Source organism: Lontra canadensis, unplaced genomic scaffold (genome assembly GCF_010015895.1).
Source record: "Lontra canadensis isolate GAN:19392208 unplaced genomic scaffold, GSC_riverotter_1.0 scaffold10, whole genome shotgun sequence".
NCBI lineage: Eukaryota > Metazoa > Chordata > Mammalia > Carnivora > Mustelidae > Lontra > Lontra canadensis.
Window position 1 is genome coordinate 20486405 of NW_022631004.1, and position 23094 is coordinate 20509498.

General features: G+C 36.1%; 1 protein-coding gene across 2 annotated transcripts in view; it reads right to left on the reverse strand.

Moving 5' to 3' along the window:
• GALNTL6 (polypeptide N-acetylgalactosaminyltransferase like 6) overlaps positions 1 to 23094 on the reverse strand; it is a 1185252-nt gene that overhangs the window by 90301 nt on the left and 1071857 nt on the right. The window contains exon 9 of one of the 2 annotated variants that reach the window (XM_032855778.1): positions 2940 to 3047. The exons of the other annotated variant lie outside the window; for it this stretch is intronic. Coding sequence (XP_032711669.1) covers positions 2940 to 3047 — 108 coding nt within the window. The remainder of the gene's footprint in view (positions 1 to 2939; positions 3048 to 23094) is intronic. 2 annotated transcript variants of the gene reach the window in all.

Consider the following 23094-nt stretch of genomic DNA (forward strand, 5'->3'; position numbering starts at 1 on the left):
GACCCTGAGGTCATGACCTGAGCCGAAGGCAGAGGTTTAACCCCCTAAGCCACCCAGGTGCCCCTAGAAAGATATTTTTAAATTGAGTATATGTGTCTTTGTGATTCTTATATTTCTCAGTTTGCTGAGACTGGGTGAAAACTGGTCCAGGACCTGGTTCTGGGTCACTGGTCCTGAGTTTGGGAACCATTATTCTGTAAAATTTGTTCATTTAACTGAGGTATCCTTGAAGGTCCTCTTTTGGTTCAACAGTTATGGCACCCCTCCTCCCTCCTCCTCCCTCTACCTATATATATCTTTACAATACATTTGAACAATTACTTGTTGTCCTGTAGTGTCCTCTGATGGTTTCGTATATGGCTATCTTGTCTCTTGCAACCAGACTGTAATGCTAGGTAAATGGAAGGTAGTAGTTATTTGAATTTGTTTCTATAATACGCGCTTGTGCTCTGTTTAGAGGACGGCAGGTCATTCACACAATTGTGTGTGTGTGTGTGTGCGTGTGTGTGTGTGTGTGTGTGTTGGGAAGTTGGCTAGAATCCTCAGTTTATATAGTTACCTAAATAAAGGGTGCAAATTCTTGAAAAATTAAGTGAGTTTGTAAAATAAGAAAACAAACCTTTGGAATTAAAAATCTCCCTCTTCTACATTTCCTGATGAGTCTGGAGAGATTAACTACCTATTGAATAGACATAGCCCTGCATCTGAAGCACCTGTAAAGTCTCATCATTTTTGATGATTTAGTAACGACATAGGGGGTAGCAGGTAGTTGAGTCTCTCCCCCAAAAATCAGAATTGTTTTTCATTTTAATATATTTTTTGTTTAAAATATCATAAAACATTCCTTAGACTGACAGTGGAGCTTCAATTTTTATGACTTTCTGATTGCTCTAGCAGTTGAGAAAAAAAAAACTAAAAATGAGCCCTCAAGTAAAATTTAAGTGGCAAAGATTAAAATTCAGAATTATGGGCTTCCCCCCCCCATATGAATGAGCATTCCCTTTTGGCTGGGAATTTTATGTGCCAGCCCTAGTTTTCCTATATTTGACAGTCCTTGAAAAAGTATTTAATTGCCTTCTTGAAAATATATGAACAGTTTTATTTTTTGAAAATATACCCTCTGGAGCAGCACAACTTCCCCTCCAGTTCATACACACTCATTTTGACTACAAACCAAGTGAACACTCCATCCGTCTGGCAAATGAATGATGGGGCACAATTTGGGCCCAGTTGAATGGGTGGAAGTGACAAGAGACAACAGCATTATCTTTGGGGTAGTTTAATATGCTGCGATTTATGTATACAGATGGCTGATTTGTGATATGTGCTCAAAACTGGACCTTTCAGTGAATTCTTGCTGTTTTCCTGAATGCACTTGGACATTCATGTGCGTTTAGTCTTATGACAAAATTAAATCATTTGTCCTTGCCCAAGATGCGGCTCTTTAGTTGCTTTATGATTTTGTGATTTTATTTCAAAGAGCATATTTTTATAGCTACTCAATGAAATACGCTATTAATCTTTTGAAGAGGGCATAATAATATGACTATTTCCCTTCAAGGTGTATGTGAGGTAACTTCATGACTATTAACTCCAGCTGTTATAAAAAAGATTATGGATGTGGCTTAAGGAAGTGGATAGTATTGACAATCTCAGAAAGGGAGTAAGAAAGAATCCTCTTTCCCCAAAAAGACTCACTAGAAATGAAATATTTTTTATACTTCCCTGAAATGTTCAACGTTTAGTAAGAAAACCTGTAGCATTTTCTAGCCTTAATTTTTCCTGATTAATTAATCCTTTCAACAAATATTTGTTGAGTGCTTCCCAAGCCTTGTTCTAGGTGTTGGGAAGGTAGTAGCAAATAAAACAGATAAACCCTCTGCCTTTGTGGGATTGATATTCTAATGAAACCCGATGAACTACTTTATATTTTAAAGAAGCTTGTGAACTTATTGAGCTTTATATAAAAGATTCAAATAGTTATATGGTGCAGCCTTACTAGTAAAAGAACAGAAATAAATAATTCAAGATTAGATTCCTAGGAGAACACTGAGCGAAGGGACGTGGCAAAACCACCTTTCCCCCCAGATTTTGCATCTCTGCAGTGGCAGGTACATACTTTAGTGAATATAACTGACTCAGCTCTAGAGACAATCACATGGAACACACAGAAATTATCAGGATTATTTCAAGAAGGTGTTGTGACTTTCTCCCAAAGATGTATGAAAACATTCTAAAATGCAGAAGAAAAAAGAATCCTTTCATTTAGCCTGTGAAAAAGGTTTTATTCGAAACAGTATCTGAAAAAACATCTTGCAACTGGCCAAATTTGGGATTTTGAGGTTGGGGTAAAATTTTAGGCAGAGCTGGCTCTAGTTGCAAATGAGATGCAAATGAGAAGCCAGAATTTGGACAACAACTTCTCCCAGTCTTGTATATATGACTTTCTCCATCTGACTTTTTATATATCCTGTTACACTCCATGAAGGGGAGAAGGGGGAGTACTGAACATCCGTTCTGAAGACCTGGGCTTAAACCCCTCTTCTATTTATCATTCATTTACGCATAGACAGGACACCTTGGCAAGCCCCAGTTTTTATCCATAAATTAAGGATAAGAATATCAATCTCAGAAGGTATAGGTAAAGATTAAATATAATGTATGAGAAAATGCTTTGAAATAATTATAAACAGTAATTCTTATTACACATTAATAATTAATACTTCCTTAAAGAATGGAAAAACTCTGAGGAACACAGAAACGGTTTAGATACTAAAGCCTGTCAAATGGAGTGACAAGTGGTGGTGTTTTTATTTTGGTCAATTTTTTCTGTCCGACGGTGCCTCTCCATCTGTCACCAATTATACCATGTATGAGGCTGCTTAGTCTGCCTACAGGAAGCCATATTAAGCCCAACTTACTCTGATCCCGTTACTCACTCTTGCCAGGCTGGTCCCGGAAGGGACTTTATAGGGAACGTACTTCCTGTAGATATGACCAACTCTAGAACATGGGACATCAAACATCTCTCCTCCACACATCCAAACCTAAAGAGAGGAAATTTAAAAGTATAACAAAAGAGAACAGTACAATTCAGATTAAAAAAAAAGAATTATTAGTAAGATTCATAAAAAATTTTTAGAATCTCTTGAAGTCTCTATATTAATAATTTCTATTTATCATAAAAGGTTAATCAAGAAAAAAAACCCTCACATTTTTCAAAACCTAGATTCGTAACAGTATAGACCCAAAATACTAGTTAAGTAAAGTCTAATTTCCAGAGACAGCATGTTGGCATTTTTTATTCTAGTATAATTTGTTCACAAATATTGCATTGCAGTGACATTTAATGCTTAGACATCTTCTTATTATTTATATAGCTATTTGTTTTGACAATCTTGTGAAATCATTTGTAGAAGTAGCATTGGAATTTAAGTGTCAATTTAAAAATTTAAAATATAAAAAATGGAATTTTAAAAATAGGTGAATGAGTTAAGGAATGCTGACATATCCATACTTTAGGTGACATCTATATTCTGAAACCTTGACTAGAGCTCACCTTAAAAATCATTGTCGCTTTCTAATTTCTCCTACCCTTAATCGTTTCTTAGGTACAGAAAAAAATTCATTATTGATGTGGACTCATGAAATATTAAACTCAAGGTATGTGTTAAATGTGGTATTTGTATATGGTAACAAAAATTAATTGGTTATTTTTTTATCATGACTTAGACACACACTTAACCATGGTTTTATATAACAGAGTACATAGCTATCAAAGGAAAAATTATGGAAACAAAATCTAGGCATCCTATGCACTAGATTTTTAGCTATTTTCAATTTAAGAAAAAGTTTAAAAAGAGTTAGATACCAAAATGGTTAGTTTATATTTCACTTGACTACACTATGGTGTTTAGATATTTGCTCAAACATTGTTCTGGATGTTTCTATGGAGGTGTTTTTTTCTTTGGATGAAATTAACATGTAAATTGGACTTTGAGTAAAAATTACGTCCTCTGTATTGTGGGTGAGCCCCAACCAATCAGTTGAAGACCTTACTGGAACAAAGACGGACTCCCCCCTAGCAAGAAGTAATTCTGCCAGCCAATTGCTGGTGGACTTGAACTGCAGCTCTTTCCTGGGTCTTCAGTCTGCTGGCCTTCCCTGCAGATTTTGGACTTACCAAGCCTCCTCAATCACGTGAACATGTTCCTTAATACAAATCTCTCTCTCTTAATATGTACATATTCCGCTGGTTGTTTCTCTGGAGAGCCCTGACTAATACAGATATACAGCTTGTTTTAAAGTATAATATTGAAAGACAGAAAGAAAGATATTTCTGCCTTAATTTACATTTGCTTCCAACTTTTTTCAATAAGATGAATGACACCCCAAATGAGACCAGTAAATAAATAGTGATTAGGGTGATAGAAATCCAAGGGGAAGGCAATTTGATTACTAAAACAATATTAGTTGCTCTAAATAAGTTCAGGACTACTCATGGTATTAATTTCAACTTAATGGGAAACTTATTGATCTTTTGAATCAAGACATCAGAAGTCTGTGTAGGTGATTGAAGCTGATGGGGGCAGTGAATGTTCTAAACAATAATACCAACATCTGGAAAGATCTTGAGAGACTGGAGCTGTATGAGATTAAACATAAAAACGGTAAACATAAGGTCTTTGTGTCTAAAAATATTAACTCTTCCAGAACAGGGTGGGGTGGAAAAAGACTATGTAGCATAAAACACACATGACCAGCATAATATAGAGTGTTTGAGGAGTAAAGGTCTGAATCTATCGGTCTGAAGTCTTATGCCAATTCCTGGGTAAATACTTTATATTCCCTTCTAAAAAGAATGACCGAAGTGAGAAAGGGATGCATACTGTGTTTTAGAAGAAGTAACAAAAAGAACTAGAGATATGAAGTCTTGAGAAGATTTAGAGAAACGCTGTTTAAATATTTGAAGATCCTACTATTTGGAAGAGATGTTCTGTAGAACCTCTCCTTGAGGGATTAACAGGATAGAGCTATAAAAAGACAGATTTCAACTCAGTGGAAGAAGAACTTTCTAACAGAATGATTAAAGATAAAATGGGCTTCCTGCATCGCTAGTTGTGCTAAAATCTGTAGTAGATGACACTTTGGAGACAAGTATAAAACTTTGAGGGGATAGCTGACCTAGCTGCTATTTGAAGGTATTTCTACCACTAAGATTTAGCATTTATGAAGGTGTACTATATCCTTTTTCATTTAATGCTCACAATTTAATGACAGACGTTACTATTTCCCCCAATTATGTAGGTTGGGAAGTGATAGTCCAGAGGCTGTGTAACTTGTCCAAAGCCATATAACTGACCACTTGCAGAGGAGATTTGAATCCTAGTAGTCTAACTTCAGTGCCCATATGTTTAATCAATAGACTATCTATAGTCAGCAAGCTTTGTCTATAAATGTCAGAGTAAATACCTTGGGCTTTTCAGGTCATATGGTCTCTCTTGCAAAAGCAACTGTAGCACAGCTAGCTATATTTCAATAAAATAGGGAAAATGGCTACCATTCTGTAAGTTAAAAAGTCCTTTCAAATGCTAAAATTCCATGATTCAAAGATAATATATGTGGGACATTGTATTATTCAAAACTGGACACCATAATATCTCCCATTGCACATACTCCTCCTACAGTGTAACCTTGGTACCTGTCTTGTATTGATTTGATACGATTTCAGATCCACTGTGTATGACTTAAGTGAAGTTGTTTTTTTGCTTTTATACTATGGACATCACCAAACACTTCTTTGTTTTGTTCAGTCTCCCAATAACAACAACCATTTCAGTAGAAGCATGCATATCCCGACATGCTAGGTAGATACATTTAGGTGACAGTGTGACAACATGGTTCTTTAGGAAAGTGCAGCTGTTGTGGCATTTATCAAATTCTTTATCTGTTTTGAAGGATGTGGCTTACATTTTTAAAAGACATTTCCTGGTAGGATCATTTGATAATTTCTTAAAAAATAAACCAAAACTATGGCATTGTCATGCTTAAGAATCTAATTCTCGGAGAAATGTTTTAAATTTACAAATACTGTGTCTTCGTTTGACAACATAAATATTTTAAAGCAATATTATTTTACTCATGAATGAGCACAGAGAATTTTTTTCATAATGTAGTTCAAATTGACTGAATAATTGAATGCTTGCCTTATTATATATTTTTTAAAGATTTTATTTATTTATTTGACAGACAGAGATCACAAGTAGGCAGAGAGCAGGCAGAGAGAGAGGGGTAAGCAGGCTCCCTGCTGAACAGAGAGCCCGATGCGGGGCTGGATCCCAGGACCCTGGGATCATGACCTGAGCCGAAGGCAGAGGCTTTAACCCACTGAGCTACCCAGGCACCCCGTGAATGCTTGCCTTATTTTTTAAAATCACTTTTCAATATTAGCTACAAACTGGAACTTAGACATAGAGAATGTTAAATTAAATGAAATCATACAGTTATACCAGTCATATGGAATATGAAATTAGTTTCAGTAAGAAATTGATTGTCAGAAGATAGTTAAGGGAATATTATTATCAGGTATAAGATGAAATATAGTATACTACATGGAAACAGTGATCTAAATTCTCAAAAGATTTTTATTAGTTTATTTACTCCAAAACCTGCGATCTCTCTGATCTTATTTCCTACTCTTCTTTCCATCCCCCTCTCTGCTCAAGCCATTTTGGCTTCCTTTCTGTTCCTCTAACATGCCAGATACCCTCCCACCTTAGGGCCTTTGTACTGGCTGTTTCCTCTGTCTGAAATTGTCTTCCAGATCTGTGCGTGGATTTCAAGTCTTAGCTCCAAATTCTCTTGCTCCAAACACCCTCCCAGTCTGCGCTCTGAATCCTCCTCACTCTCTGCTCCTTCTCTCCTTGAAGCAGTTATTACCTCCTCACTCAGGAGATACCTCACAGACTTACTATGCTATTACTTGTCTGTCTCTCTCCCCAGCGAGGACAAAGGTCTTTGTGTCTTTTATTGAGTGATGTATCCTAAGCACCTCAGATAATGCCTGACACAGAGTTGGTGCTCTATAAATATTTATCGAATAAATAAACTATTGGTTTATTGATATAAAGTGAGGTTAATTCCAGACAACTGAGTTATTTAATGATAACCTACCATGTAGCTGCCTTAAAAATAAAAGCTCTGATCTCTAGTATAAACAAATACAAATTTCAAGATAATAAGCTAACTTAATTTATTTTTATTTATATGTGGATTATAATAACATAAAGAAATGGTTAATGTTAAAATATAACACATTATCTATAAATAAGTAATTACATTTCTGGGACTAGAAAATAACTTTCTAATTGTATGGTATGCCTTGAAAAACTTCTTAAGTTTTCAAAAATTTGAAAAACTTCTTAAGATTAGATAATTGAAAAAGAAAAGATTAGATAATTAACCACTTTACCATCTATCTAGAAATTAAGGTACCTAAAAAGCTTTGGTGCATAGGTATTGAAAAGAGCTATGTCTATCATCAAACTATTTTTATGGGCCAGATGGGATAAAAATTGCACCTTTGGTTTGACTTAACCTGAGAGACATACACCCATACACACCATTGCTTTGTTTTATTCTTAGAAACTTGGGTGCTGGGGTTGTTCTTTGAGATCAGGAGAAAAAAAGAGCAACTTATTTTGACCTTTTTTGACCCCCATTTTCTATTTGCTGATCAGAATATAATAAAAGCAGAAACTGGAAAATGTATCTACAGTCTTGAATGAGGACATGATAGTTTCTAGTCTCAGGGGAAAAGCTCTTGTTTCTTGTTTCTTGAACCATCTGCTTAGGATTTTTTTCAAAGTAAGAAATGCTCTGTTATGTCAGTATAAAAAAAGATTGTACCCAAACTGTCTTGCACTTAATGAACTTTTAAGTGGCCTGGGAAGGGATAGCAGGGCTTCAGGGGTACTTTGTTCAGATCATTGCTTTGAAGGCGCAGTGTTCATATTTTGCAGTAACAGAGTCTTAAAAACAGTGATTAGGGTGGTGACTGGAGCAAAAAAAACCGAGATATATCACTTATTGTCTTATTCAAAATATTAAGTCTTGGGGAAGAAAGAACAAATTTGAACATCTTAAAAGTGCTTTTTAGGAAAAATATTATGGCTAAGGACATAATCCCTCATTTCCCTTAATTCATTATTTTATAGCATGAGAGGCAAAATGTTTTTTTTTAAGATTTTATTGATTTGAGAGAGAGAGAGAGAGAGAGAGAGAGTGTGGGCACATGTACCTGAGCGTGGGGGTGGGAGAGGCAGAGGGAGAAGGAGAGAGAATCCTAAGGAGACTCCCAGCTGATCCTGGAGACTGACCTGGTGTTTGATCTCATGACCCTTATATCATGACCTGAGCTGAAACCAAGGGTCGGATGTTCAACTGACTGAGCCATCCAGGTGCCCCAAAGTGTTTGCCTTTTTTTTTTTTAAATATTTTATTCATTTATTTGATAGACAGAGATCACAAGTAGGCAGAGAGGCAGGCAGAGAGAGAGGAGGAAGCAGGCTCCCCGCTGAGCAGAGAGCCCGATTCGGGGCTCGATCCCAGGACCCTGGGATCATGACCTGAGCCGAAGGCAGAGGCTTTAACCCACTGAGCCACCCAGGCGCCCCGAGTGTTTGCTTTTTATCATTATTTCCATATGTCTCCAGATTTCGAGTCTATTGATTAAATTTTCTGGATTCATCATCTGCTAAAAATAAATACAAATTCTTTAAAAATTTAAAAAATTGGCTATCTCAGAACAACATTTTTGGGGGGGACACTGTCCAAACGTGTGCTTCTCCTTTGTCCTTCAGTTGGGCTGTCAATCATACAAGCTTCCTAATGGTAGGGACAGGAACATGACTCAGGCCTTGCTGATGGAACTTCTTCCTTGAGGTTTCATTAGATTGGAACTACTACTCTGACAATGAAGCAGAAAATGAAAGCCAGAGAGCTTCCAGAGGCCACGTCTGAGGGGTGGAAGGAGAGTCTGTTAGAGGGAATGAAGCCAACAGAGAGACAAAGGGGAGATATTCAAAGAAATCATTATAGCAGTATTTGGGGCCTTATTTCCAGGCCTCCCAGAGGCTCACCCATTTTCTTGACTTCTTTTTCTTTTCTTTTCTTTTTGATTTTTTTTTTTTGAGAACTTTTAATTATTTATTGTACTGAATAGAAGTCTCTTGAGGGAAATTTTGTAGAAAAAGGAACACTGTATCTTAGAAATCTGCCAATCCAACTGACTCACTAAAGTTAAATTTAAGATTGGTTATAACTTTATATATGTGTGTGTGTGTGTATACACACACATATATATATTTTGTTTCAAGTTTTTATTTAAATTTTTGTTAGTTAACATATAGTGTAGTATTGGTTTTGGTAGAATTTAGTAATTTATCACTTCTATATAACACCCAATGCTCATCACTACAAGTACCCTCCTTAATACCCATCACCCACTTAACCATCCCCTTCCCAATTCTCCTTCAGCAACCCTCAATTTGTTCTCTTTATTTAAGAGTCTCTTATAGTTTGCCTCCCTCTCTTTGTCTCCCCATCCCTATGTTCATCTGATTTCTTAAATTCCACACATGAGTGAAATCATATGGTATTTGCCTTTCTTTGACTGACTTGTTTTACTTAGCACAATACACTTTAGCTCTGTCCACATTGTTGCAAATGCCAAGATTTCATTCTTTTTGATGGCTGAGTAATATCCCATCGTATGTGTGTGTATACATACACATACATACATATACATACATATACGTATGTATGTATACCCCCCCATTACATCTTCCTTATCCATTCATCAGTTAGTGGATGTTGTTTGCGCTCTTTCTATAATTTGGTTTTTGTTGATAATGCTGTTATAATCATTCTAGTACATGTGCCCATTTGATCACTATGTTTATCCTTTGTATAAATACCTAGTAGTGCAAATGCTGGGTCATACGATTGTTCTATTTTTAACTTTTTGAGGACCCTCCAAACTGTTTTCCAGAGTGTCTAGACCAGTTTGTATTCCCACCAACAGTGAAAGAATGTTCTCCTTTCTGTGCATCCTTGCTTACATCTGTTTTCTGTCTTGTTAATTTTAGCCATTATGACTAGTGTGAGGTGGTATTTCATTGTGGTTTTCATTTGTATTTCCCTGATGATGAGTGATGCTGAATGTCTTTTCATGTGTCTCTTAGCTATCTATATGTCTTCTTTGGAAAAATGTCTAGTCATGTCTTCTGCCTATTTCTTAATTGGATTTCTTTGTTTTTTTTGTTTTTGTTTTTTCAGTTTGCTTTCAGGAGTGTCATCTCCAATTTTTCCTTTCCTCTAAGTTAGGCTGAATTGGGTTTCTGTCTTCTAGTAAGGTAAAGAATCAGAAAACAAAACAAAACAAAACAAAAACCCTGTCTGAACAGTGGGAGTTTGAGTGGCTAGGAGTGCCAAGGGTATAATTTGAAACAAGCACAGTAGTCAAAAGCTACTCAGATGAATTGTCCTTACAATAGAAACTTTGGAGAAGTGAAGGTTCTTCTAAGCTTCAGCTGATAGGCAATTAATTTTTTTTTTTTTTAGCAATATTCAATATGAAGAAATTTCATCAAAAATAAAAAATGTGAGCACTCCTCAAGTCCCATAGTGGCATTTGCATGTTATTTTTATCTTGGGGAGAAAGTGATACGCTTTTATTGTATGGAACAGTGGAAAGAACACATATGTAGGGGTTTGAACTGAGCAGGTTACTCCCTCTTTCTTATTGTCTCATCATCATCTTCTTGGGGTCGTGTGTCTACTTTATAAGACGGTTGCAAAGACTGAATTAAGTAATACACACAGCACTCTTAAATGGCCCAAAATACGTGCTCAAGAACGGTGGTCACATGATATATAGTCTACCTAGTGGTGAACCTTAATTCTTTTGGTATATTGGGTCTCTGTGGGGTGGTGGTTGTGTATACACGTGTTGACCTCTATGAGAGGGTCAGGGCATATGACAACTTACAAGTCTGTGAACATGCGTGTGTGAGAGAGGCAGAGATTGTATTCTTAATTGTGGATCAATTTATGCTGGCCTTGTGTGTTGTAGGTTGTTGACCCTGATGTAGAGTATATAAATCAAATGCTTATACCTCCACAGTTAACCTGTATATATACTCTGAGGCTTTCTATGCTATCATTGTTGGGATTTGGGGTGAAGAGTTTGAGAATTGTAAGGAACGATTTTTTTGCTAACCTTCTATGAGAATGTCTTTATAGCTGGGGGGAGGCTTACTTGCTTTATGCATTTACCTGCCAGAAGCATTAGAATGATTAGATTATATTTCCTTTTTCTTGTTAGGGAAAAATGGCAACCAGAAAAATACAAAAACTTGAAAAAAATGTCAGTATTAGAGAACAATTTCAACAGAAAGTCAAATTGACCTTAACACAGGTACTGAATGCCATGTAAATTGTTATATTGCGCTCACTTTACAACTATCTATAAAAGCTAAAATAAAATTAAACAGGGAATTAGGAAAATGCCATCAGACATAAAGGAAGTAACAATTGGGAGGAATTCAGACTTGCCGCTAGGCTTATATCTAATGGACATAAAATTTAACTTGAAAATGCTCTGTTACACCTGAGGTACTTTTTGTCGGGTAATTGAAATGAATCTCAGACTGGGTTGTGAGACATTTAACAGCTGTTTCTGTTTATCTTTGAGTTTCTGAATGAGCTTAGAGTCATTTTAATATTTTCTTTGGAAGATCCATTCTGGGCATGTTGAATTAAAATGGTTATTTTTATGTCACCTAGGCTAAATATTGTAGGGAAAAAACCCCACAGGAACAACTTCAGATATTTTTTTGTGTATCTGAAGGTATAGTGTGCCATAAAAAGGCTTCTTCACATTTTAGATACAAACTGCAACTATACTTCGAGGTACTTTGTAGGCTCAAAAGTAAGAAGAGACCTCTAATATACTGTCTCATAAAAGCAATGAGAAGATATATAAAATATTTTAGAATCATCCTTGGCATAAAAAGGATTTCTAATGAGCACATTTTATAAGGCTGAATTTATTTCTAACAAAACCATTTGTACAAAGCATCATCACCATAGTTTGTATAGAGATGGCTTAAGGGAAAAGGAGTACATTTCTAAAATGAGATTGAGTTGTACCTTCTAGGGAGGCAAATAAACTATTTTAGGAGTATAAATTAAACACCCTTGGAGTTTTTTTGTATTTTCAGACAACTGTGGAGAAAGTAAGAAATGCTTATTAATTAAAAGTGTAGATTCTTTGCTGGTGTACTAGATGTTAGTGCTGGGAACCAAGGTTATGGAGATTAGCAAGCATGGGGACTGGGGGACAGTGGCCTGAGTAGGGGGCGGAATCATCTTTGGGATGCTGATGTGTTATTATTTTGTAATTTTTCCCATGAATCTGTGAGTCATGTAATATGTGGAATATTTGCTGCAAGCAGTGGTGTGGTGGCAGCTGGATAAGAGATACTGAAGCCTGGAGGAGAGAGGGGAAGAGGGAAATGAGGAGAGAGGGGAAGAGGGGAATGAAGCTCCCTGAGTCCAGATCCATGGAAGGGAGGCCAATGCTGAGAACACCCTGAGTGAATTGCAGATTCTCTTTGCTCAAGGGTTTTCTAGTGGACCCAAGTCTCTGCTTTAGTTTAGAAATTTTGGACTGTCTGTATTTGGGATTTGTCTCTAGAGTTTCTATTTAAGCTATCCTGATGTCTATGTAAATGCATATTAACATATTAATGCAGATTTGGATGTATTTTAAAGATTGTCCTGACCACCCAATCTATGCTCACCACGATACCACCAAAGCTCTGACCACCGAATCTAAACCCTCTCCACTAAGAGGATAGACAAAGATAAACTCAAAATGGATAAAAGACCTCAACGTGAGACAGGAATCCATCAGAATCCTAGAGGAGAATATAGGCAGTAACCTCTTCGATATCAGCCACAGCAACTTCTTTCAAGATATGTCTCCAAAGGCAAAGGAAACAAAAGCGAAAATGAACTTTTGGGACTTCATCAAAATCAAAAGCTTCTGCACAGCAAAGGAAACAGTCAAAAAAACAAAGAGGCAACCCACGGAATGGGAGAAGATATTTGCAAATGACAGTACAGACAAAAGGTTGATATCCAGGATCTATAAAGAACTCCTGAAACTCAACACACACAAAACAGGCAATCATATCAAAAAATGGGCAGAAGATATGAACAGACACTTCTCCAATGAACACATACAAATGGCTATCAGACACATGAAAAAATGTTCATCATTACTAGCCATGAGGGAGATTCAAATTAAAACCACATTGAGATACCACCTTACACCAGTTAGAATGGCCAAAATTAGCAAGACAGGAAACAACATGTGTTGGAGAGGATGTGGAGAAAGGGGAACCCTCTTACACTGTTGGCGGGAATGCAAATTGGTGCAGCCACTTTGGAGAACAGTGTGGAGATTCCTCAAGAAATTAAAAATAGAGCTTCCCTATGACCCTGCAATTGCACTACTGAGTATTTACCCCAAAGATACAGATGTAGTGAAAAGAAGGGCCATCTGTACCCCAATGTTTATAGCAGCAATGGCCACGGTCGCCAAACTGTGGAAAGAACCAAGATGCCCTTCAATGGACGAATGGATAAGGAAGATGTGGTCCATATACGCTATGGAGTATTATGCCTCCATCAGAAAGGATGAATACCCAACTTTTGTAGCAACATGGACAGGACTGGAAGAGATGATGCTGAGTGAAATAAGTCAAGCAGAGAGAGTCAATTATCATATGGTTTCACTTATTTGTGGAGCATAAGAAATAACACAGAGGACATGGGGAGATAGAGAGGAGAAGGGAGTTGAGGGAAATTGGAAGGGGAGGTGAACCATGAGAGACTATGGACTCTGAAAAACAATCTGAGGGTTTTGAAGGGGTGGGGGTGGGAAGTTGGGGGAACCAGGTGGTGGGTATTGGAGAGGGCACGGATTGCATGGAGCACTGGGTGTGGAGCAAAAACAATGAATACTGTTATGCTGAAAAAAAAAAAAAAAGCGGATAGCAAAGCCAGGGGACTGTAAAAGCCCAAAGAGACCATCTATGGGTATCTAGTCAGATATCAGGTTTAATGTGGTAGACACAGGGCACCTGTAAACAGTGCAGCTCAACCCCCCACATCCCCACTTCAGCATACAGATGTAAATATTTTTAAAACATTATGCCAGTCAAATACAACCATCTCTGTTCTGGGACTCTATAATATTGTTTGGCTTATTTCCTTTTAGCACTTCCAAATGTCAGAAATTATCTTGTTTATTTATTCTCTTATTTATTTATAACCCATCTCTCCTCACACTACAACCCACGAGATAGAAAACTTGTTGTTCCTGTTGATTATTTTATTCTCAGGGTCTGACACGTAGTAGGCTTTCAATAAATATTTGCTGGATATATGAATATGTCTATGAATGTTGTCTGCATATGAAACTACGTATTGTAATTTTATTTTTAAATTTTTATTTATTTATTTTAAAGATTTTATTAATTTTTTTGAGAAAGAGAGAGAGAGCAAGTGAGCACAGTAGGGGGAGCAGCAGGCAGAGGGAGAGGGAGAAGCAGGTTTCTAACTGAGGAGGGGAACCTGATTTGGGGCTCGATCTAAGGACTCTGGGATCATGACCTGAGTAGAGGGCAGATGCTTAATGGAATGAGCCACCCAGGCACCCCTACATATTGTAATTTTATAAGTACTTAAATATATACTATATTGCACATATAAAATTATATATATTTGTATAATATAATTATATATAAAAGTATATTTACATATTATACAAATAATTATATATTTATTTATATAAATTATTGAATATAAATAACAAAACATCTTCCCTTATTTAATTTTTGTACATATTTTCTGTACCTTGCTTTTTTCACTTAGCAATAGGTTTGGATACTATTCTCTAATAGTAAAAATAAAACTATTGCATTCTTTTAAAAGGCAATATGATGGGGCACCTGGGTGGCTCAGTGGGTTAAGCCTCTGCCTTCGGCTTGGGTCGTGATCCCAGGATCCTGGGATTGAGCCCCACATCGGGTTCTCTGCTCAGCAGGGAGCCTGCTTCCCTCTCTCTCTCTCTCTGCCTGCCTCTCTGCCTGCTTGTGATCTCTGTCTGTCAAATAAATAAATAAAATCTTAAAAAAAAAGCAATATGATAATCCATGTTGTAACTAGGTTATAATTAACTTCATCAGTCTCTTATTGATATATATTCTAGTTTTCCATTTTTTTAATCAACAAAAACAAGAGTGAGATAAATATCCTTGGGCATAAGTCATTTCTCACAGGTGGGAGTCTTGTTGTGGGTTATGTAACTAGAAATGAAATTGAGCCAACACAGATGCACAATGAAAATTTTGTAGAATATTTTCTTATTGCTCCCCATAGAGGGCATATGATGTTTTGATACTGTAACTGGCCATGTTTGAGAATGTCTCTTTTCCTACACCACGATCATTTAGATCGTTGCCAATCTAATAGGTGTTATCAGAGTTTTAGATAGTTGCTAATCTAATAGGTGAAAATATATCATTATAGTTTTAATTTGTATTTTTCTTATTGTAATTGAAGATGAGTAACTTAGGAGTCATTTACATGTCTTTTCTGTGAGCTGCCGCAATCTTTTTTCTATTTTGCTTTCCAAAACTATTTAATCTTCCTGATTTGTAGTTGGTCTTTATGTATTAAAGCGTATTCGATGCAAATAACTTTACTCAGATTAGCATTTCACTTTTGTGTGTTTCTTCCACAGAGAATTTTTATGTGGTTGAGTTAATCTTTCCTTTCATTGCTTCCAGTGGATTTTTAATTTATTTTTTTAAAGTCACACATAGGAGGCTTTCCCCATTCTAGTTCTTAACAGGATTTTTGTAGTTCTTATATATTTTCATTTTTCATGTTTAAAATGGTTTATCTTCTTGGGATCTATTTTTTAACAGGAAGTGTGATATATAATATATATACACACACATATATATAAAATATATATCCAACTTTATTTTTCTCCAAAGGAGTAGTTGTCCTATACTATTTACTAAGAAATCAACTATCTTCCTCTTGAAGTGTTAAGTCTATCTTATACTAAATTCCCATATTTATCTGGATTTAAATTCTGTGCCAAAGATATCTCTGTCTATTCATTCAAATTTTATTTTGTATTTTATTATCAGATATGATTAACTCTCCATCACTGTTTTCCCAGAACTTTTCTTATTATTATATTTATCTTTTTTGTCTTATGAAATAGAAGCATTGTGTCTAGCCACCCCTCACCCCAATAAAATTCATGCTACCACTTTTACTAGCATGCTTGGGGAGGATTATCTTCTTTATGACTTTTCATGTATTCAAGTCTTGTGTGTCCCTCAGCAGCATTATAATCTTTCTTCATGAGGTCTAGGACATTTCTTAAGCTTACTCCTAGCTGTTTTTCCCCCTATTATCGTAAATAATGTCTTCCTTTGGGGTTGCTGTTTCTATATGTAAATGCTATTGTTTTCTTTATATTTACACACACATACACACACACACACACACCACATAAACATTTCACCCAGGCAAATTAATAAATTTCTTTTTGTTTGCAGTAGTTTTCTAGTTGATTTCCCTTGAGTTGTTTAGGTAGGTGAAGGGTGATATTATCAGCAATTAATGAAAAATTCCACCCCTCCCTTCCAATTTTTATGTCTTATATCATTTTTTGTCTAATGGAATTGCCTACTATCTCCAGAATACTATTAAGTGACATTAAATAGTAATTTAATTCCTACAGGCTTCTCTTTAAGCTAGCTGATGGTTTTTGAGTTGAGATATAGCCATTATACAAATATATATTTATATTTAATCTTGCCAAGTATTAAGTATTTTGTTCAAAGGTGGATTGCAAAGTTTGTCAAATGCCTCTGTATTACCTATGGAGATGACAATAACCTTTACAATTTACTCTTAAGGTGAACTATGTTAGTACATGTCCGGATACTGAAACATATCCATTAAAGCTGCACTTATTTTGGTGTATTAACCTTTGAATAGCTATTTTATTGTGTGATTTATTATTATTATTTTTTAATGTTAGAATTTACAAGTCAAATATATGTATTTTTCTATCGTTTTTTGCTATCTTGGTCAGAATTTACTATCAGTATTATGCATCAATATTATATATTAGTTTTGTAGCCAATGGAAAGATTTCTTTCTTTGTTAATAATAAAGAAAAGGATTTGGGGTGCCTGGGTGGCTCAGCTGGTTAAGCGTCTGCCTTTAGCTCAGGTCATGATTCAGGGTCCTGGGATCAAGTCCCGTGTGGGGCTCCCCGCTCAGTGGAGAGTCTGCTTCTCCCTCTACCTCTCCCCCTTGCTCATGATCTCACTATCAAATAAATCAATAAATAAATCTTAAAAAAATAAAGAACGGTTTTTGGAAAACATTGTAGTACGTGTTCTCTACAGACTGTAAGAAACTGTTAGCATTTGGTTCTTTGTTTTTTGGAGCGGATAGCACTTTGACAATTTTCTCTATTTCTTCTATGGTCATTGGACAGCATGATAGAATCAGAAATGCTCCCTGTCTCCCCCCAAATCCCACACCATGGTGTACGTGCCCTTGTATAATCTTCTCCCTTTGTGTGTGGGAGAAACCATGGTGAATTTCACATTTGTAATTAGGTGACATTATGTGACAAAGGTGAAGCAGATATGATTATTGTCCCAATGTAGTTGACCTTGAGTTAATCAAAGGGAGATTACCCTGGAGGGTCTAACCAAACACCCGAGACCTAAGAAGAACTGAGAGAAGGGATAGGAAGATTTTGAATATGAGAGAAATTCTACTGGTGGCCTTGAAGAAATAAGCTACCACGTTGTGAGAGGGGCACAGAGGGAGCCGCATGGTATCCAAATGACAGCCAGCACAGTGGGGAGGTCAGTCCCACAGCCACAAAGAAATCGATTCTGCCAACAATCTGAGGGAATCTGAACACAGGACTTTTCGTAGCTGAGCCTCTGAATAAGAATAGACTTGGCTGAAGATCTAGTGTCAGCCTTGTGAGATCCTTAGCAAGAGGTTTTGCTGAAAGATCCTGGACTTCCAACCCAGAGGCTGTGAGAAAATTTTGTGTTTTTTTTAAGCTACTGAGCTTGTGGTAATTTGTTATATAGCAAAAGAAAAGGAATATAGTCTGTTCAGATTTTTTTTTTCTTTTTGGACGTCAGTTTCGTCATTTACATTTTATTGAAAATCATCAATTTTACCCATAATCTTAACCTTATTTGTCTAGAATTGAGCTGAATAATCTCTTAGAATTATTTAAATTTTTTTCTAAATTCTTGTATTTTCCCATTATTGTTTCTTTGTGTCTTATTTTCTTTCTTTTCTAACGGCCAGTTTTTTAAAAAAAGTTGTCTAATTAATTTGTCTAAATCATTAATTTTTCTTATGTTTATTAATCTTTCAACTTTATTTCCTTGGGTTTATTTCATTTTTCATTTGCAAACTGGATTTGGGTGATTAAATTTGCTTATTTTTATTCTTTCTTTTTATGTTGATACAAGAACTTAGGAATTTAATTTTTCTCCTGATCACTGCTTTAGCTGTATCTCCTAGGTTTTCAATTACAGTATTCTAAGTTGAACATTTTTACTAAAAACTACTGCAGACAAAAATGAAGATGAGTTCCTTCACCTTCCATATATTTCTGTCCATTACTTTTTACCTTTGTTGATTTTAATTTCATTTTATTCCTTTTTTCTCAACTCTGTCTTCCATGTCCATCTATGTTTTCAGCATATTCCCTTTCCTTTGTGTTAGTTTCAGTATGACCTTCGTTTTGGTGATGCTTTTCTTTTTCTTTTTAATTTTATCCTGACTGCTGCTACTTTTTCTTTTTATCTCTTTCTCTTACCTTTTGATATTTTGCCTAATCTCACAAAGTTCAGCATTTAATATTGTTTTGCAAAATCAATGACATCCTTAACATTTAAAAAAATTTTATAACAGTGTATAGCAACATTATTTTGATGATCTTTTTTCATTTTTCCTGGTCCTTTTTTCTTTTTTTCTTATAATATTTTCATGTGCTTTTTTTTTTTTAAGATTTTATTTATTTATTTGGCAGAGAGAGAGAAAGCACAAACGGGGGAGCAGTGGGGAAAGGGGAGGAGAAGCAGGCTTCCTGTTGAGAATGTGAGGATTGATCCCTGGACCCTGGGCTCATTACCTGAGCCAAAGCCAGCGGCTTAACAGACTGAGCCACCCAGGCACCCCTGTGCTATTTCTTTAAAAATTATTATTCGTCTTCGCCTAGGAAGAACTCTCATTTATTTATTTATTTTTACTATGTTATATTAGTCGCTATACAGTACATCATTAGTTTTTGGTGTAGGGCTCCATGATTCATTGTTTGCATATAACACCCAGTGCTCCATGCAATGTGTCCGCCTTAGTATTCAGCACTGGGCTAACACATCTCTCCATCCCCCTCCCTTCTAAAACTCTCAGTTCAGAAGAGGTCTTACCAATTAGAGCAGGAGTTCACTTCATGACACAAAATTTGTGTGTGAGTGAACTAGGTTAGCCTCTATTTGTCCATATCCAGCAGAACCTGGCTGCTGCAAGGCTGTTCCTCCTATCAGGGATCTTCCCTCCATTCTGCCTCAGTCACAGCCTGCTTCCTGCAAATAGGGCTTGTCTATCAAATACCTGGTTTAGAACTGTCCCCTGCCTCCCATTTGCAGCTTCTCTTCTGGACCAAATTCCACCAAGGGCCCTGGCCACCAGCAACCACACCTTTTGCCATTGTTTCTATCATGTGTTACAGGTTTCCCCTGTGAGGTTGTGCCAATTACTTTGGGAAATTGAAATCTGCTGCCTTCAAGTGAAATTTGTAGCTTTCGGTCATTCCATCTTCCCATTCTATCGTTTTATCATCAGATAAAACACTTTTACTGCTTATGATAATCTTCTTCATACACTGTGGTGAGGGGTAAGATATCTGATAATTTGTCAAGGATAAAGTTAGTATTTTGTTTCTGCTTCTTGTTCTCATTTTTTGAGTGATCTTGAAAAGAAGATCTTTCTTTTTTATCTTAAAGCTGTAAATCTATTGTAATTGTAGATCATTCGATTGTTGAAGTATACATTTACTTACACTTTTTTTTTTTTTGATAGGTATATACCACGTAGGGAAACTTTAAAATTTAGCTAATTTTGTAGGGCTATTAATTTTGATTTTTTAAACACAAATAAATAAAATTCATGTTTATTTGAGAAGCTCTGTAATGAGGTTAAGCTCTTGAATATATGGTTTCCTGAGTTGAAACAATTCTAAATTAATCGCTGTTATCTTGTTTGAATAAAGAACTGAATGTTTTATACTCAATGATTAATCCCTATTGTGTATATTCAATTCTTATTGAATAACCATTGCATTTTGAGTATAATAAAAATTAAATTTTATATTAGATCATAATAAGAGTTGTCAGCCCTCATATTTAATAAAAATCAGATAGGAAGAAACTGCATTACCTTTTTCAAGTGGTTTCATAGAGTGGCAGTAGTCACTTTTTTTTTTAAACCAGTGGCATACAATCTTTTATTTTTCTAGTTAAGAGAAATTAGGTTAACGGTTTTGAGAGCAAACCTGAATTCTAATCCTTGCTTTGATATTAACTAGGCAATGGCCTGTTTTTGCAATTATGAAATAGAACTTATATTTTTTACTTTGCATTAGTGTTGAATACCGTAAGAAATTAAATTCAATGACCTCTAAGTGTTAAGTCATTGCTTTATCTTGTTAAGGACCAAGTAATAGTTACTGTCACCACAGGAAGAAGAGAATGCCCAGAATTTTGGAACACAGATAGTGCCATGTAAAGATTTTACAAGTCACAAAGAGATTAAAACCACCCTCTCCAAACCCCCAGGATGTTGTCTTTTAAAATCTCAGACATATTGTATTTACTTTAAAATGTATGTATTTATTTGTGTGTGGCAGGATTATAACTTGAAGTACTCGTCTTGTTATGCTCAATGTGTTTTCCATTTTCTCTTTTTATTCCAGGAGCATTTTCTTCTCTAGCCACATCAAAGTAGAAACAAAGATTCAAAGAAACCCCAGAGGCTTATTTTAGGACTAATTTTTTTTGGGGGGGCTGTTTATAGAGACTACACAAGACTAGGTCTGGGGGAAGGAAAGGAAATGACAAGAAAAAACAGGAGAGGGCACTGGTCTGTAGGAGCAGGGTGCAGAGGGCAAGAACTCATCACTGTAAGACACTGGTCATCTTGAGGTCAGAACATTGGGGCACCTGGTCCTGGAAAAGAAGACCCTCAACTGGAGGGTCTGGAAAGAAGACCTCAACTCAGACCTGAGCTGAGTAAGTCAGCAAGTCACCTCTGTGCACAGGTAGCAACACCCAGCCTCTGCTGCATGAGGTTTTCTCTTATTAGATTGAAAGTTTCTGACAGCAAGGACTGAATCTCTGTTCAATCAATTCAATGTATTAACCATCACTTTGTGCCTTCTGCAAGGGTATTGAATGGTGTTCATACTATGGCAAACCTGCACTAAATATAGATTACATTGAAGACACCTGGACTCTATTGCTCCCAGCAGTGAAGTTATATGCTTACCTCGAATGCCTTTGTTCCAAATGTAATTATGCTAGCTCAAAAAAATTGTTAATTATGTAATTTAATTAAATACCACTTAAACTGATGAACTATGGCTACGAAAACAGAAAGAATTGTTGTTCATGCCAAAACGAATTTGAGGAGTTTGGGAGGATTGAGTCGTTATTTAAAAAAATTTGTTGTCAAATTAGGTATGGATGGAGTAACAATAAAAGATTGAGCAAAATCATGAAAAAATTTAAAAGATTCTGTTGCCATATTAGGACAGTTTCCAAGTGTCTTTAAGTTCTCATTCCACTGAAAGGAAACCAAACTGGAACTCACAGCAAATGCAGGGTGGGTATGGTTCTTGGACCCCTGCTTTTACTCTAATGTATGGACCCACATGCAGAAGGAAAAGCTTTAGCCTCTCATGCATTAGAAGGGTGGTGAATAAATGCACATTTATATGTTTTACTTTAGAGGGAATTTTTAATGCAGCTTTTTGTGCTTTCCTGCCTTAACTGATGTTTATTTTTAATGTATGAAATACTCATCTCAGTTGTACTTGATCCGAGGACTTCTCCTGGGCTTCCTTTTGGCCTTATTTCTGCAGAGTCTAACTTCCGTGGTACACAGACTCACGGTGAAGGTTGTTGATTAATATTTGTAAAGGGAATAAACAAATTTCTCAGGAACAAAGTCTGACTGGTTAGTTAAAATCTCTGCAATAAATAGGAATAGAAATAGAAGTATGAGTTTCTATCTCTGGAAAGAACAGAAAAACACGAAGCTGGTTTGCTGTGTAGATTCAGAGAGGTGAAGCAGATAATTGATGCAAAGTTTCATGGTTTCTGATTCAGTACCTTCATTTGATTTGTTGGTAATTAGGAGGAGCTGAATTTTTAGAGAGGAAAATAAAGCAACTCAGGGAATAAATGAATGTGGATATAGGTTGAAAGAGAAGAAAGAATTCAGCAAGGGAGGTTAGCAAACAGGTTATTGCGTATGTCCTGAATTATTACTGTGATATGGAAATAAAATATATTCCAAACAATACTAACGATGAGTAATTGCAGTGAATTGACTCTCTTGGCTGCCACTGGAAGGTGAATTCCACCAAAGCGAGAATCTTCTCACATTTATCTTTGCATCTCAAGAGCTTAGCCCAGAGTTGGCACATTGTAATTAATAAATAAGTGTCTGTTGAGTGAATTAATGACTGGATAGAACTGAAAGTTTGTGAGATGCAAAATATCCTCAAATGTTTGGATCTTAAACTCAACACATGAGAAGGATGACCGTACAGAACAAAGGTGACTGGATCGTGTGTTACTCCTTCAGGAGTGGTCTTGAAGTAGG